This window comes from Salmo salar, chromosome 29 (assembly GCF_965601325.2).
Source record: "Salmo salar chromosome 29, fSalSal1, whole genome shotgun sequence".
Classification (NCBI taxonomy): Eukaryota; Metazoa; Chordata; class Actinopteri; order Salmoniformes; family Salmonidae; genus Salmo; species Salmo salar.
In genome coordinates this window covers 34,962,757-34,979,485 of record NC_138319.1, presented here as the reverse complement: position 1 = coordinate 34,979,485, position 16,729 = coordinate 34,962,757, and the positions used below count along the sequence as shown (strand labels likewise).

At 41.7% G+C, this 16,729-nt stretch overlaps 2 protein-coding genes across 3 annotated transcripts in view; one reads left to right on the top strand and one right to left on the bottom strand.

Annotated features, from left to right (window-relative positions):
• The first annotated feature begins 323 nt into the window (after nucleotides 1-323).
• On the top strand, nucleotides 324-6,949 carry fam168b (family with sequence similarity 168 member B). The gene is made up of 7 exons (XM_014181763.2): nucleotides 324-477; nucleotides 1,955-2,049; nucleotides 2,195-2,281; nucleotides 3,118-3,260; nucleotides 4,516-4,702; nucleotides 4,836-4,957; nucleotides 5,283-6,949. The coding sequence occupies exons 2-6, from the start codon at nucleotides 1,974-1,976 to the stop codon at nucleotides 4,943-4,945; spliced, it is 603 nt and encodes a 200-aa protein (XP_014037238.1). The 5' UTR covers nucleotides 324-477; nucleotides 1,955-1,973; the 3' UTR covers nucleotides 4,946-4,957; nucleotides 5,283-6,949.
• Nucleotides 6,950-15,546: 8,597 nt separating this feature from the next.
• Nucleotides 15,547-16,729, bottom strand: part of arhg4 (Rho guanine nucleotide exchange factor 4) — a 133,895-nt gene continuing 132,712 nt past the window's right edge. For both annotated transcript variants that reach the window (XM_014181751.3, NM_001173620.1), the window contains 1 exon segment: nucleotides 15,547-16,201. In XM_014181751.3, coding sequence (XP_014037226.3) covers nucleotides 16,044-16,201 — 158 coding nt within the window. In that variant the 3' untranslated portion in view covers nucleotides 15,547-16,043.

The following is a 16,729-nucleotide window of genomic DNA, read 5'->3' as shown; positions in this document are numbered from 1 at the left end:
TAGGTGAATGCAAGAATGCTTCTTTCAGATTTGATTGCAGTTATTTTTAGGAACAACGTATTGTTGAGCAATACCAACACGATCCAACACCGACAAAAAGGTCCAATATTATATATTCTACAAGAGCAGGCCCCCATAGCTATTATTTATGACAGATGATGCTTATGCATTAGTATCTTTACTCTATTACATACATGATATAATAGCGTATAACATGTTATACATACGCTGTCCCAGAACCATTGCCCAGAAACAGCAAAGTGAAAGTCACCTTTTATTGCAGTACATCACGTGACATGGGCACAATGGAGACTCACTACACCCGGAAGTGACGCCGGTTGCTGGAGAATTTTTGTGCGCAGTGAGTCAAGCAGTAAAGAACAGCGTCAATCAGAAACAGTGAGAACAAAAATACAAATAACCAAAAGTAAACATCTGAGCCAAAGAACAACAGTCGGAAACGGAGAAATTACAACCGTAAGTAACGTTGACAACTATTCCTAATATTACAATTGGTATCTGTTGTTAAACCAGTTGCCAAGATTGACAATAATGAAGAGGTGGTTGAAGGGTGAATGGGACAGCCAGTATTAAGTACAAGGAGAGAGATGCGACTGAAGCCCCAACGCAATGCCACCCCGCGGCCCTTGTTGTTGTGGAGCTACTGCATCGCCCGTTGAGAAACGCATATTAGTTAGTTAGCTTCCATAGTTAAAAGCTCCATTGGAATTTGTCAACACAGAAGCACAAGAATATAATGTCACTGTTAACATTTACCGTAATGTGTTGAATTGTAGCTAACTGCCCTATCGTTAATCGATACCATGTCCATGACTGCGACCAGGGGGTCCCATACTCTAAATGTGTCAAGTGAAAGAAAGGGCGTCACATGATGGCTAATTAGGATTTAGGAAAAACATTGATCTGTGTATATACTGGCTAACTGCTCAGGGCTGCCAACTTTTGAAGAGGGCTTGGAGTGACATTTACTATGTGTGTACCTCCCTAGCACAACTGTGACTGTTTTTAAGCTAATTTACTGCAATTCTACGTGTTTTGACATGGCTAAGTTCTATGACCAGGGTGGAATTTGTTTTAATAAAAATCACAGGTCAGGTGTATTCAGGATGCTTTGAACATTACACGAACACTCATTTTGGGGGGGGATGAAATCTAAATGTGATATTTCAGTTTTTTTTTTTTATACATTTGCAAACATGTCTAAGAAAACTGTTTTTGCTTTGACATTATGGGGTGTTGTGTGTAGATTGATGAGGGGCAAAACATTTTTTTGTCCATTTTAGAATAAGGCTGTAATGTAACAAAATGTGGAAAAAGTGAAGGGGTCTGAATACTTTCTGAATGCACTGTACTATAGTTAGCTATTGCGGCTAGTTTAACTGGTTTGCTAGCTAGCTACCTTCTTCTCACAGTTTTGTTTGTGAAGCTATAATGATTCAGATCATGAGATAACGTACTGCTTGTCGAGGAGGATGCAATACTATGTGACAGCAAAGGTTTTGTTTTTAACAGTGGTGTAAAATTACTTGAAAGTACTACTTAAGTAGTTTTCTGGGGTATCTGTACTTTGCTTTACTATTTATATGTTTGACTAATTTTACTTTTACTTCTCTACATTCCTAAAGACATTAATGTACTTTTTACTCCATACATTTTCCCTGACACCCAAAAGTACTCAAATCAAATGTTATTCAAATCAATTGTTATTGTTCACATACACATATTTAGCAGATGTTATGTACTTTTACTCAAGTAGTATTTTAATGGCTGACTTTTACTAGAGTCATTTTCTATGAAGGTATCTTTACTTTTACTCAAGTATGACAATTGGCTACTTTTTCCAAAACTGTTTTTTTAATGAAGAACATATCAGATTTTGTATCTAACATTAACATAACAATATAATGTTTGCTTCTTGTCTTGGTTGTTGCAGTATCTGAACCGTGTGCATTATGAACCCAGTGTACTGCCCTGCACCAACAGGGGTCCCCTATGCCAATCAAAAGGGACATTTAGTAGGATACCCAGGTAGGCAGAGAGCCCCTTAACCAGTTTGTGAGCCTGTAGTGTTTACCCAGTTTTATACATTTTTTCTTGGGTCTTCTCTAAATGTCTTCTCTAAATGTCTGTCTGATGCTTCTGAACTTCATTTGTATGACCTATGACCTCCTAGCTGGATTCCCTGTGGGGTATGCAGCCTCCCCTGCCTATGCTCCCAACATGTACCACCCTGGAGCCAATCACCCAGCCTTCCCCACAGGTAAGGTAACAGTCCCTCCCAGAGCTGCATGTAAGCCTGCCAGTCAGTGCATACATTTTTAGTATGTGATTTCTGTGGGAATTGATCCCCCAGCCTCACCAGGGGTGTATTTATTACGCAGATTCTGTTGCAAAACGTTTCTTGAACGGAGGCAAATGTAAGGAAATGGGGACCTACCTGAATTTATCCAATAGAAACTCATGTTTTGCTCTGTTTGGTTTTTAAACGGTAAACGGTTTCCATAGTAAATACACCCTCCAGGGGGTTTAATCATTAGTCCAAACCGTTGCAATTGAGTTTCCATTGGACAAATTCGGGTAGGTCCCTCTCCGTTCCATTTGGTTCTGTTTGGTTCCTAGTGAGTACACCCCAGCTGAACCGCATCAGTTGGGGCAGGAACGTGCATCCGGTCATGGGACCGTTGCATCCCAATACATTACTGAAGGCTTAATCCTGACTTGAATTGAATCAGTCTAACTCAATCGCAGTCTTTGTACATAGTGTATCAGCAGCTTTCAGCGGTTGCCTCTGTGTTGTGACTCTGTGCACCATGGTTTCATCACCTTTAGCTAAACATGGAGAACCAGACAGCTCTCAGGAGAGATGATTGAATTCAGCCAAATGTTTCTGCCTCTCGTCTTGTTTTCCAGCTACACACATTTTGCCGTTGACTGAAACTTCCCTCTTTTGTGTTGTACAGATTCAGAAAGGAGTCAGACAATAGTCAGTCCTTTTACAAGCCCTTAGGACAAAGGCCAAGCCTGAAGTGTTGTTTGTTTTTGTTCCTGTTAAAATGTGTAATTCCCCAGATGATATCTCTGAAATGTCTCATATAGGTTACGCTCCAGGCACTCCTTTTAAAATGTCCTGCTCGCCCACCACGGGGGCTGTCCCACCTTACTCCTCGTCACCCAACCCCTACAATGGAGCAGTATACCCTGTGAGAAGCACCTACCCCCAACAGAACCCCTACGCACAGGTCAGTCAGTCCGTTAGTTCATCTACAGACTACTGTAACATATCCAATCAACCTTTACCATCGGAAGTAGTACAACGTAACCAATTTATAATTTTTTGCTTATTTGCTGTACTTGCAGAACTGTACTAAACCAAAATATAAACGCAACATGTAGAGTGTTGGTTTCATGAGCTGAATTGAAAGATCCCAGATATTTCCATACTGCGCATGAATTTGTTAGCGTCCCTGTTAGCGAGCATTTCTCCTATGCCAAGCCGTAACAGTTTGAACCTGGCGCGGTACTTGGCTGTGACATCACACAGTTCCATGGTTAGTGCAGGAAGTAGACGACGGTATAGCCTGCTATTGGACACCCTTCTCCCTATTATAATTCTATGTACGCTAATCTTCCAGTGTTACCGTGAGTTAAATAACTGAATGTGGTAATTTTCCGAATGAATCAAACCACCATTTTCTTTCTTTTCTGCGTAAAGGCTCTCCAAAGCTTAAAAAAATAAATATATATATATATATATATATATATATGTATATGCATGTTATTTTTTTAAATATGAATTTTTATTAAGACAATAAAATACGAATGGGCGCTCCCATCAGTGGGTGCCCTCGACTCCCACCCGCCCCAAGACGCCGGAAGTCCCTGCCCCCAGCCCAAAGGGTTTCATCAATACTTTCCTAAACCTAAATAATCTACAAGATCAGAGTATTTAAAAAAAAATACATGTATTCAGAGCGCGCAAGGTAGCCACTCCTGCAGAGTGCATTACGCGACTGAATAAGTTAAGTCTGAATACCAAATACTGAGAAGTGCGTCAGAAAGGCAGACATTTCCTAGGTCTGAATCGGTTCCATACACATTAGCTTGCTGCATATTGCTGCTGTAGTTGTACTTGGCTCAATGTGGCGCTGACGTGAGATCTCTCTCTCTCTCTCTCTCTGAGGCACTGACGTGAGAGCTCTCTCTCTCTCTCTCTCTCTGAGGTACTGACGTGAGAGCTCTCTCTCTCTCTCTCTCTCTCTCTCAGGCACTGACGTGAGATCTCTCTCTCTCTCTCTGAGGCACTGACGTGAGATCTCTCTCTCTCTCTGAGGCACTGACGTGAGATCTCTCTCTCTCTCTGAGGCACTGACGTGAGATCTCTCTCTCTCTCTCTCTCTGAGGCACTGACATGAGATCTCTCTCTCTCTGAGGCACTGACTTGATCTCTCACTCTCTCTCTGAGGGCCTGACGTGAGATCTCTCTCTCTCTCTCAGCATCAAGGCACTTACTACACACAGCCACTGTACGCAGCCCCGCCCCATGTCATACATCACACTACAGTGGTTCAGCCCAATGGGATGCCAGCAGCCATGTATGCCCCGCCCATGCACCACCCGCCTCGCCCCCACAATGGCGTTGCCATGGGGATGGTAGCAGGGACCACTATGGCCATGTCAGCCGGTGAGTTCCAATATTTTCCTCTTTTTTTTTTTCATACTATCCTGTCTCTACACAGCGTACAAATCTTTGACGAGGATGAAATGGTTTTGCTTGTCTAAATTCCTGACCTTTCCCACCTCCCTCCCTTCTACAGGAACATTGTTGACGCACTCCCCGAATCCCCTCGCCCCCCATCAAGTCACGATGCCCACATACCGACACCCAGGCACACCCACCTATAGCTATGTGCCCCCCCAGTGGTGAAGTGATGGCACTGTGAGTAGTAAATGCGTCCTCCGTGTTCCCCATTTCATGCTCTCTCTGGTCAATCTGCCTGGGAAAAACACCAAACACATGGATATACAATAGCATAGAAAATTGTGATCATTTTATAGTTATAAAATCACTTTTTTTTAACTTTTACAGCAGGAAAATGCAGGAAGGGTGGCCTACTTGTTACCATTTTAAAGGGTTGTCAAACATGTTGGGAAAATGTGGCAGTGGTCAATAGCTGCATGTCAATAGAAGTACATTTGATGTGTAGGAAAACAATCGGTATTACTGTGTATTAAATCAACTTTTCCTCTGCTTCTCTGTTCAGGTCAGAAGATGGTAGATATGCATTGACACTCCCGTCCAGTATTCTACAGCTGGTGATGATGATGACCCCCTTCAGCTGTTCTTCCTTCCTTTTTCTAGGCATGATGTGAATCTGAATCCTAACCATACATCAACAGGTCTGTTCAGAACGGGATGAAGAGAATCTTCCCACTGCTGACTATTCCTGTTTGGAATAACGCTATCCCAGAATCCTTCACTCACTCTGCTGCATATCTTCCGTCAGATGGCTACTGGAATTCTCCTCCATGCAAACTTGTGTTTTGTGGACTGTCTTTAGAAATGTGTAGTTAACTATTAAGTGGTTAAAAGAGAGTTTGGATGAGTTTTTATTTTTGGGATCCATATCAAGGTGTGTGTGTGTATGCTAAATAATGCTCGCTCAATCTACCTGAGACATGCAAAATCAAAAAGAAAAAGATTGAATCTAAAGGAACTAAGAATAAGAACTGCAATTTTTTTATCACTGATGTCGTGTCTTAATTTGAAACCTTAAATAAGAAAGGAAAAAAAGTTTGTTTCAAACAAACAATCTTAAAGATGGAATCCACAGTAGGGGGGAAACGGTGCCACTAGCTGCTCCACCACTGTTATTGTTTTAGTTGCAAAGCTGCACGGTAAAAAAATAAATGTGCAGTATGTTTTGTGTTCCTCTATTGCTCGTGTCAGAGGGGGAACAACAGTGTTGGTTGTTTTGCAGTAACGTCTTTGTGGTAATATCACAAACGGATTTGGCTGTTTCACCATTAACGATTCCAGCTTTAGAATTACTACACAAGCCGTGCAGATTTTTGTTTGACTTGTTTTTGGTAACGTTGCTGGCACTGTATTATTTCTCTAGATGAAGCTGTGTCAACATTTTGTCTGTTGGGATTTTTTTTGTTTGTAGTTTGGGAAAGTGGGGATTTTTTTTGTTGAGTTTTGTGCCTCTGTGTCCATTCCAACACTAAACCATTCTCCACACTCTTTGCCCATTGGAAGATTTTGTGGACACAGAGTTCCATGTAGAAGTTCCAACGGTCTTAGACAGATACATTTCCTTTCCCTTGGACCATTGTCCTAAGATCCCCTACATCATGACAGCAGAATGATACAGACCTGTCGTGACATGTGATCTATTGCTGGTTGCAAAGGAAAGGAATCTATTTCCAACTACTTGGACTCAGTCCTGCAGACAATGAGTGATTGTGTATAATTCTGTTTTCAGAGGTTTAAAATACTGAAACCGTTGCACATACAGATGTATGTATTTATGTATGTATCGTACCTGAACATGTCTACAGATTCCTTTCTGTCATTGGTTTGGGTTTAACCACACCAAGAGCCACAAACTTTTAAAATCAATGCTAACCTGAGACGTTTTCAACAGGTTTGAAACTTTATTAAATTATTAAATGTATTATAATTTTCTAAGCACTACTGGAAGAAAAGACATGAAATTCTTATTTGAGACACTGTTTTAAGGAAGCCAGAACTTAACTGACGTGAGATGTCTCAAGAACCAGAACTCACCTATTATATCATTGTCTGAGTCACTCGTCTATGTTGCCTATCTAATCTAAGTCACCTCAGTTACTGAATCTGTTTTGTAATGTCTTATGTGTTTTTGGGTTGTCGAGAAAGACTACAAAATAAATACTATTATGAGAATTGTCAAGGTTTTTTATTTAACCATGTCACCTGCACATCTTTGGGGATCCAAGGATGATATGGTGTTAAGGTGATTTACGATAACACCGAGCTATGGGGTCGAGGTGATGCGGTGTTTTAAGGTGATTTACGATAACACCGAGCTATGTCCTCTGAAGCCTATGTCTACTTGCCCCAGGTGGATGCCTTTGTTTGAGGCTCGTCCCGTCTGATAAATGTCCAGCAGATGGACCTTACGTCTTAGATATCTGCCTTCAGCATCACTGCATTGTCTGAACGTGATGATCATGGTAATACTATTTTGTGGGAATATATATACTAAATGCCCAGCTACAGTGTCTAGGGAAAGTCTACAAACCACTTACACGGTCTTTACATTTTAAGACAGCAAAATGTGATCTAAAAAGGGTTTGAATTTCATTTTTTTTGGTGTAGCCCTATAGAGCTACACCATTTACTACTACTGCATGTTCAAAGTGAAAGAAAGTTCTAGAACATATTCCAAATGAATGAAACACAAAAAAAACAAAGATGTCTTTTTGTGGATGTCTTCGCACCCCAGAGTTAATAGATGGTGTAACACCTTTGTCAGCCAATAAGCCTTGTATTTAAATTAAATGTTTCAAGGACAAAATTACATGTATTTAAGTATTAGTGGGGACAGTAACGTCAGTAATCTAAAAAAATACACTTTATATACAAAAGTATATGGACACCCCTTCAAATTAATGGATTCGGCTATTTCAGCCATACACGTTGCTGACAGGTGTATCAAATTGAGCACACAGTCATGTAATCTCCATAGACAAACATTGCCAGTAGAATTGCCTTACTGAAGAGCCCAGTGACTTTCAACATGGCACCGTCATAGGATGCCACCTTATTCAAAATTCTGCCCTGCTAGAGCTGCCTCAGTCAACTGTAAGTGCCGTTATTGTGATGTGGAAACGTCTTGGAGCAACAACGGCTCAGCCGCGAAGTGGTAGGCCACACATCGGGACCGCCGAGTGCTGAAGTGCGTAAAAAAAAAGATGATCTTTCTTATATCTCTCTGATATAGGACAGACACTTCAGAACAAACTTCCTTTAGATTTTTTTAGGACTATCTGTTGTTCCATGTAGTGAATCTGATATTCAATGCATTTGTATGGGCTAATAGCAGTAAGGCTAATATATTTTTGGAATACTTCAAGGGGTCTTAAAATTACAAATCTAATAGCTAAATGATCCTTGGTATGACCTTCTTAAAAAATTCCATATAGCTTAGTAGATCCCAGCTTAGACAGGGTTACCCTGTGAACGTGTTTGGTGTCTCGTATTTTGTATACTTCAACAGTGAAGTAAATCGGAAGCTTTTTTTTTTTTACCCCTTTTTCTCCCAAATTGATAGTTACCGTCTTGTCTCATCGCTGCAACTCCTGTACGAACTCGGGAGAAGCGAAGGTCGAGAGCCATGCGTCCTCTGAATAATTTTTTGACAGCAGCATTCAAACCTTTGTGCGACCGACAAAATGCACATAAGTAAGTTATAGATCTGCTATTCCCATTGAAAATACATTTTACAAATGTTCTCAATCGCTTTGGCTCAATTCTCGAATTAGAATATATTTTTTTCAAAACAATAAATTCAAATCTCTGAACAATTAGTTTCTTGTTCACGCCAGATTAGAATTTCTTATTAATTTAAGCAAATTGCACATGTTTTGCCACGTGTGCAAAAGAGTAAGTACAATTGTCTACAATTTGCACAATAACTACTACCTGCACATGGCTGATCAAAACTGACGAGTTGATTCTCAGTGAAATTGTCTTCACAACTTCTAAACATTCTTTCAATGTGTGAGCCGTCACATGCAAAAAGATCCATTCAATTATCAAAATCAGTCAGACGTACATACATGTATATTCCATAAATATCTAGGACATGGAATATTTGTGATGTCTGCTAAATTGGCAAATTACCTGTCGGGTGACATAGTAATGAAACAGGAATCACAATCTTACCAATCATGTTTGGAAGCATATATATGGAGCTTGCCCACAGCCCAATCACTACCATTTTGGAACATCACAACCCTGAACAGCAGCTACATGCTCGTGGAAGAGAAATAAGGTGTAAGAATGCGTGCTGGTGGTGTTAGGGGAAGACATAATAAAGGAAGAGGTAGAAGGCAAAGAATAAGAGTCCCTGATGAAATCAGAGCCACAGTTGTGGACCGTGTCATAAACCATGATCTGACAATGGAAGAGACTGGTCAGAGAGTACAGCCTAATGTAAACAGGTCCACAGTGTCATAAACCACAGTCTTACAATGGAAGAGGCTGGTCGGAGAGTACAGCCTAATGTAAACAGGTTCACAGTGTCATAAACCACAGTCTTACAATGGAAGAGACTGGTCAGAGAGTACAGCCTAATGTAAACAGGTCCACAGTGTCATAAACCACAGTCTTACAATGGAAGAGGCTGGTCGGAGAGTCCAGCCTAATGTAAACAGGTCCACAGTGTCATAAACCACAGTCTTACAATGGAAGAGACTGGTCAGAGAGTACAGCCTAATGTAAACAGGTCCACAGTGTCATAAACCACAGTCTTACAATGGAAGAGACTGGTCAGAGAGTACAGCCTAATGTAAACAGGTCCACAGTGTCATAAACCACAGTCTTACAATGGAAGAGACTGGTCAGAGAGTACAGCCTAATGTAAACAGGTCCACAGTGTCATAAACCACAGTCTTACAATGGAAGAGGCTGGTCGGAGAGTACAGCCTAATGTAAAACAGGTCCACAGTGTCATCAATTGTGTAAACATTCCGTAGGGAAAACAGGTCAATATGTACTCATTCTTTACAATTTGTTACAGCACGTCATTCACACCAATACAGAAACTATTGTAAAGGTAAATGCAAGTCTGAGAAACACAATGTACCATAAGATATGTATGAGGAATATACAGTAGTACAGCACAATTTGAATAGAATACATGATCTCTTTGTGAATTCTACATGTCATATATAGGACTGCCCAATGACCTCATGCTGGAGGCAGAGCAGCAGTATTCAGCAAGAACAAGACATTTGCAACAGGGTCATAGCCAACAATTCCATCAGGCTAAGAGAGATCTAATGTGCAATCATAAATGACAACAATATCTTCGCAAATCTCAATTCTGTCAGACAGAATTTTGAAAACAAATCTAATGACTATGAAGCAACTCCACAAGGTGCCATTTGAGAGGAGTAGTGTAGGAGCTGTGGTACCAGTATGTCCAGGTAGGAGCTGTGGTACCAGTATGTCCAGGTAGGAGCTGCGGTACCAGGATGTCCAGGTAGGAGCTGTGGTACCAGGATGTCCAGGTAGGAGCTGTGGTACCAGTATGTCCAGGTAGGAGCTGTGGTACCAGTATGTCCAGGTAGGACCTGTGGTACCAGTATGTCCAGGTAGGAGCTGTGGTACCAGGATGTCCAGGTAGGAGCTGTGGTACCAGGATGTCCAGGTAGGAGATGTGGTACCAGTATGTCCAGGTAGGACCTGTGGTACCAGTATGTCCAGGTAGGATCTGTGGTACCAGGTAGGAGATGCAGTACCAGGATGTCCAGGTAGGAGCTGCGGAACCAGGATGTCCAAGTAGGAGCTGCGGAACCAGTATGTCCAGGTAGGAGCTGTGGTACCAGGATGTCCAGGTAGGAGCTGTGGTACCAGGATGTCCAGGTAGGAGCTGTGGTACCAGGATGTCCAGGTAGGAGCTGTGGTACCAGGATGTCCAGGTAGGAGCTGTGGTACCAGGATGTCCAGGTAGGAGCTGCGGTACCAGGATGTCCAGATAAACCATTGGTGTGAACATGGTATATTATACAGGGAGTTTTACTGTACTTCAGTGATGCCTGTACATACTTATTGAAGTTGTAGATACCCATAAGAACAGGAAACATTTCTACTTTACTAAACTGTCTGATTCTAGAATAGGCTATGTAAAACTAACTTAATATTTTGTTTCTCTGTTACTATATAAAGAATAATGGAGCTGGAAGGACATGAAATGACCCACATTCTTGATTTTGTGGAAGAGGCTGGGTTCAATCTGGCCAAAGGCTGGAGACGTGACCGCAATCTCATTGGACACCGAGCCACAATTGGCACACCAGGCCATCGCTGGGGGCAATATTACAATGTGTGCTGCCATTTCTGAGAATGGTGTGATCACACATATTCCACACATTGGGCCCTATAACAACCAACTTCTCCTGTCCTTCCTAAATGCACTTTACAGAGATCTAATACCAGAACACCAAAGAGGTTTAGTTTGACCAGATCTGCCAAATGATGTAATTGTGTGGGATAATGTCAGCTTCCACCGTACCAACATTGTTAGGGAATGGTTTGCTGCGCATGAAAGGATAACAATGGAGGTCCTTCCACCATCTTCCCCATTCCTGAATCTGACAGAAGAGTTTTTTTCAGCATGGAGGTGGAAAGTATATGACTATCGGGAACAAGATCAGAGGTTTCTGTAAGATGCCATGAATGTTGCTTGTGTGGACGTCACAGGTGATCATTGAAAGGGATGGATGCGCCACGCAAGGAGATTTTTCCCCCGGTGCATCGCAAGGGAAAACATCAGATGTGATGTTTACGATAATCTCTGGCCAGACCAACAAGAGCGACAGGACGTCCACCAAGAAGATGGGAAGCTGTAGTGTTACTGTCACGTCCTGACCATAGAGAGCTCTTATTTTCTATGGTAGAGTAGGTCAGGGCGTGACTGGGGGGTTTATCTAGTTAATTTATTTCTATGTTGGGGTTTTTGTATCAGGGATCATATTTAAGTAGTTGTTTTTCCCACTGGTGTTTGTGGGAGATTATTGAGTTAGTGCATGTTGCACCTCTGTCGTCACGGTTTGTTATTTTGTTTATAGTTTATTGTATGTCTTGTGAAGTTTCACATATTAATAAAGATGTGGAACGATACTCACGCTACACCTTGGTCCTTCTCTACACACAATCGTGACAGTTACGTACTGTGAGGAGGTACAACTTATTGTTTGTTTACAGAACTACTGCAGGTTTTTTCATTGTTGCATTTTTTTTTTTGTTGCATGGATGTCCTTTTGTGGCAAATTTTCTGTTCACTATATATGACTTTACATGTAAGATATGTAAAAATGGACATGCAAATGTGAATTTCTGTTTACATAATGTAACACATTGCTACAAAAATAAATGTACTGTATACATACACACATATGCATATCCTTTTTCAGTGTAACACAGTATTGACTTTTCCCAGTAAACTTTTACCTACTGTTCAAATCAGTGTCTAAAAAGCTCAGTGTGCTACACAATAGCATTCAGCTAGACACAACTGCCCTTCTGGTATAGTACAGTAAACTGCCCTTCTGGTATAGTACAGTGAACTGACCTTCTGGTATAGTACAGTAATCTGACCTGGTATAGTACAGTAAACTGGCATTCTGGTATAGTACAGTAAACTGACCTTCTGGTATAGTACAGTGAACTGACCTTCTGGTATAGTACAGTAATCTGACCTGGTATAGTACAGTAAACTGGCATTCTGGTATAGTACAGTAAACTGACCTTCTGGTATAGTACAGTAAACTGACATTCTGGTATAGTACAGTAAACTGACCTTCTGGTATAGTACAGTAAGCTGACCTTCTGGTATAGTACAGTAAACTGACCTTCTGGTATAGTACAGTAAGCTGACCTTCTGGTATAGTACAGTAAGCTGACCTTCTGGTATAGTACAGTAAACTGACCTTCTGGTATAGTACAGTAAACTGACCTTCTGGTATAGTACAGTAAGCAGTCAGCGTCAACACAAAAGTAGAACAAAACTGATATTTGTACATAACAAACATTTCCAGGGTTTGAGTGCCATGGTGAAAAAAAACATCTAAACATTTTGACCAATAGGGCTCACACGATGACAAAACGTTTCATTTTGGTGGCATTGGCTAATTTACTGACACAATAACTAGGTTTTGAAGCACGAATTAAATGTTTTGGGTGAGTTACTACATTTTGCAGACATGCAATACATGCAATAGTCTCCCAGTCCCTGCTGCTGAAAAACATCCCAACAGAATGATGCTGCCACCACCATGCTTCACTGGTTTCATCAGACCAGAGAATGTTGTTTCTTATGGTCTGAGAGTCTTTAGGTGCCTTTTGGCAAACTCCAAGCGGGCTGTCATGTACCTTTTACTGAGGAGTGACTTCTGTCTGGCCACTCTACCATAAAGGCCTGATTAGTGGAGTGCTGCAGAGATGGTTGTCCTTCTGGAAGGTTCTTCAATCTCCACAGAGGAACTCTGTCAAAGTGACCACCAGGTTCTTGGTCACCTCCCTGACCAAGGCTCTTCTCCCCTGATTGTTCAGTTTAGCCGGGCGGCCAGCTCTAGGAAGAGACTTGGTGGTTCCAAACTTCTTCTATTTAAGAATGATGGAGACCACTGTGTTCTTGGGGACTTTCAATGCTGCAGAAATGTTTTGGTACCCTTCCCCAGATCTATGCCTCGACACAATCCTGTCTCGGAGCTCTAAGAATAATTTCTTTGACCTCATGGCTTGGTTTTTGCTCTGACATGCACTGTTAACTGTGTGACCTTATATAGACAGGTGTGTGCCTTTCCAAATCATGTCCTATCAATTGAATTTACCACAGGTGGCCTCTAATCAAGTTGTAAACATCTCAAGGATTTTTTTTATTTAACTAGGCAAGTCAGTTAAGAACAAATTCTTATTTTCAATGACGGCCTAGGAACAGTGGGTTAACTGCCTTGTTCAGGGGCAGAACGACAGATTTTTACCTTGTCAGCTCGGGGATTCGATCAAGCAACCTTTCGGTTACTGGCACAATGCTCTAACCACTAGGCTACCTGCCGGGATCATCAATGGAAACAGGATGCACCTGAGCTTAATTTTGAGTCTAATAGCAAAGGGTCTGAAAACTAATGTAAATAAGGTATTTGTTTTTAATACATTTGCAAAAAAATCTAAACCTGTTTTTGCTTCGTCTTTATAGGGTATTGTGTGTAGCTTGATAATAATGTTTATTTAATCCATGTTAGAATAAGGCTGTAACATAACAAAATGTGGAAAAAGGGAAGGGGTCTGAATACACTATATTTCCTAGGAATCTTCAAGCTCCCCGTAGTCTCTTCCTCAGTGGGAACACAAGCTCCCCGTAGTCTCTTCATCAGTGGGAACACAAGCTCCCCGCAGTCTCTTCATCAGTGAGAACACAAGCTCCCCGTAGTCTCTTCATCAGTGGGAACACAAGCTCCCCGTAGTCTCTTCATCAGTGGGAACACAAGCTCCCTGCAGTCTCTTCATCAGTGAGAACACAAGCTCCCTGCAGTCTCTTCATCAGTGGGAACACAAGCTCCCTGCAGTCTCTTCATCAGTGGGAACACAAGCTCCCCGTAGTCTCTTCATCAGTGGGAACACAAGCTCCCCGTAGTCTCTTCCTCAGTGGGAACACAAGCTCCCCGCAGTCTCTTCATCAGTGGGAACACAAGCTCCCCGTAGTCTCTTCATCAGTGGGAACACAAGCTCCCCGTAGTCTCTTCCTCAGTGGGAACACAAGCTCCCTGCAGTCTCTTCATCAGTGAGAACACAAGCTCCCTGCAGTCTCTTCATCAGTGGGAACACAAGCTCCCCGTAGTCTCTTCATCAGTGGGAACACAAGCTCCCCGCAGTCTCTTCATCAGTGAGAACACAAGCTCCCTGCAGTCTCTTCATCAGTGGGAACACAAGCTCCCTGCAGTCTCTTCATCAGTGGGAACACAAGCTCCCCGTAGTCTCTTCATCAGTGGGAACACAAGCTCCCCGTAGTCTCTTCCTCAGTGGGAACACAAGCTCCCCGTAGTCTCTTCATCAGTGAGAACACAAGCTCCCCGTAGTCTCTTCATCAGTGGGAACACAAGCTCCCCGTAGTCTCTTCATCAGTGGGAACACAAGCTCCCTGTAGTCTCTTCATCAGTGGGAACACAAGCTCCCCGTAGTCTCTTCCTCAGTGGGAACACACATTTATTTTTTTGTCACAGACAACTTTGTCTTGCCAGAAACCCTGAATATTCACCTGTAAATGAACACTTCTGAAAGGTGTCACAGACAGACAGCGTTCCGATGGGGAACAAAAGTGCAGTTGCACCTCTTCAATCCAGCCTCATTTTGAGAATACATGTAGAATCAGAAAATGTGTTGCTAAATGAATGTAAATGCAGGGGTTTATAAAGGTCAAACAATACTCTTCATACTGTGTTTCAAAGCATCCGTACACTCTTCAGATGGCACTTCCATAAAGAAGTTCATTACGAACAGGGTACGGCAGGGTTTCCTAAACTCAGTCCTCAAGGGGAAGATGTTTAGGTTTTTGCCCTAGCACTACACTACTGATTCAAATAATCATCAAGCTTTGATCATTTGAATCAGCTGTGTAGTATTAGGGCAAAAACCAAAACGTGCCCCCCTTGGGGTCCAGAGGACCGAGTTTGGGAAAGTTCAAAGGTAAGGCGTGTGAACTATCGACTGTTATTAAATAATTAAAATAAACCAGGAAAAGATTTTTGCACAGATGGAAGTACAATAAACTTTTATCACAATTTTCACCTTTTTTCCCCAGAAAGAAATATAATGCAAAAGCAACATGTTTCTGGCACTGTGAACAGTTGGCATTTGTCGGAAAACAAAAACACTGGGGGGGGGGGGAACAAACATTTGTTGTCGCCAGTCAACGTCTTTCATAAAGAGGAGCCTCATTGGCAGTCACATGATCACGCAGCAGTAGTGGAACCAATCGGTTGTTGGTTGCAGTAGCAGGTATAATAGTCCTAGCAACGGTCTCCCAACGTATATACACACACACACAATGTCCGGAAGAACCATTCCCAAGTCTAATTGTAACCAACCTATAAAGTGCTTTCTCAAAGAAAAAAATATAATTATAATAATCTTTCACGATATCAGTATATCAATTAGGATAGGATTATGTATATATAAAACAAGAGCATCTGGCATAAAAAGGTAAGTTCAGGCACGAGCAGAGAGCTCTCCTCTCCTTTCCTTTGGCGTTTCACTTCTTGAAAGGCGTCAGTCTGCCGATGTTTTGCCAGAAGGTGGTTGCTTTGCGTTTGGGCTCAGCCAGCATGAAGACCTGCTGCTGGGGCACGCTGCTGGGCAGAGATGGCTGCTTCTGACGGAGCAGGAAGTCACAATAGGGCCGGGTCACCGCTGGGGGAGAGGAGAACAGAACGGGGTTAGTAATCTCTGTGTCACCGCTGGGGGAGAGGAGAACAGAGAGGTGATATTTTTTGGTTACTAAATGATTCCATATGTGTTATTACATAGTTTTGATGTATTCACTATTATTCTACAATGTAGAGTGTGCAAAGCTGTCATCAAGGCAAAGGGTGGCTACTTTAAAGAATCTCAAATATAAAATATATTTTGATTTAACACTTTTTTGGTTACTTCATGATTCCATATGTGTTATTTCATAGTTTTGATGTCTTCACTATTATTCTACAATGTAGAACATAGTGAAAATAAAGAAAAACCCTTGAATGAGTAGGTGTCCAAACTTTTGACTGGTGCTGTAGATGGGGGGATTACGAGTGCATTTCAATCTAAAGAGGCTCATATGAATATTATATTAATCATATTATATTATTACAAACTAAATGTCTAGAAATATAGCCAAACATGTTATCTAAGCTTCTTTAAAAAAATGAATGACACTACACATACCCATCCACACAG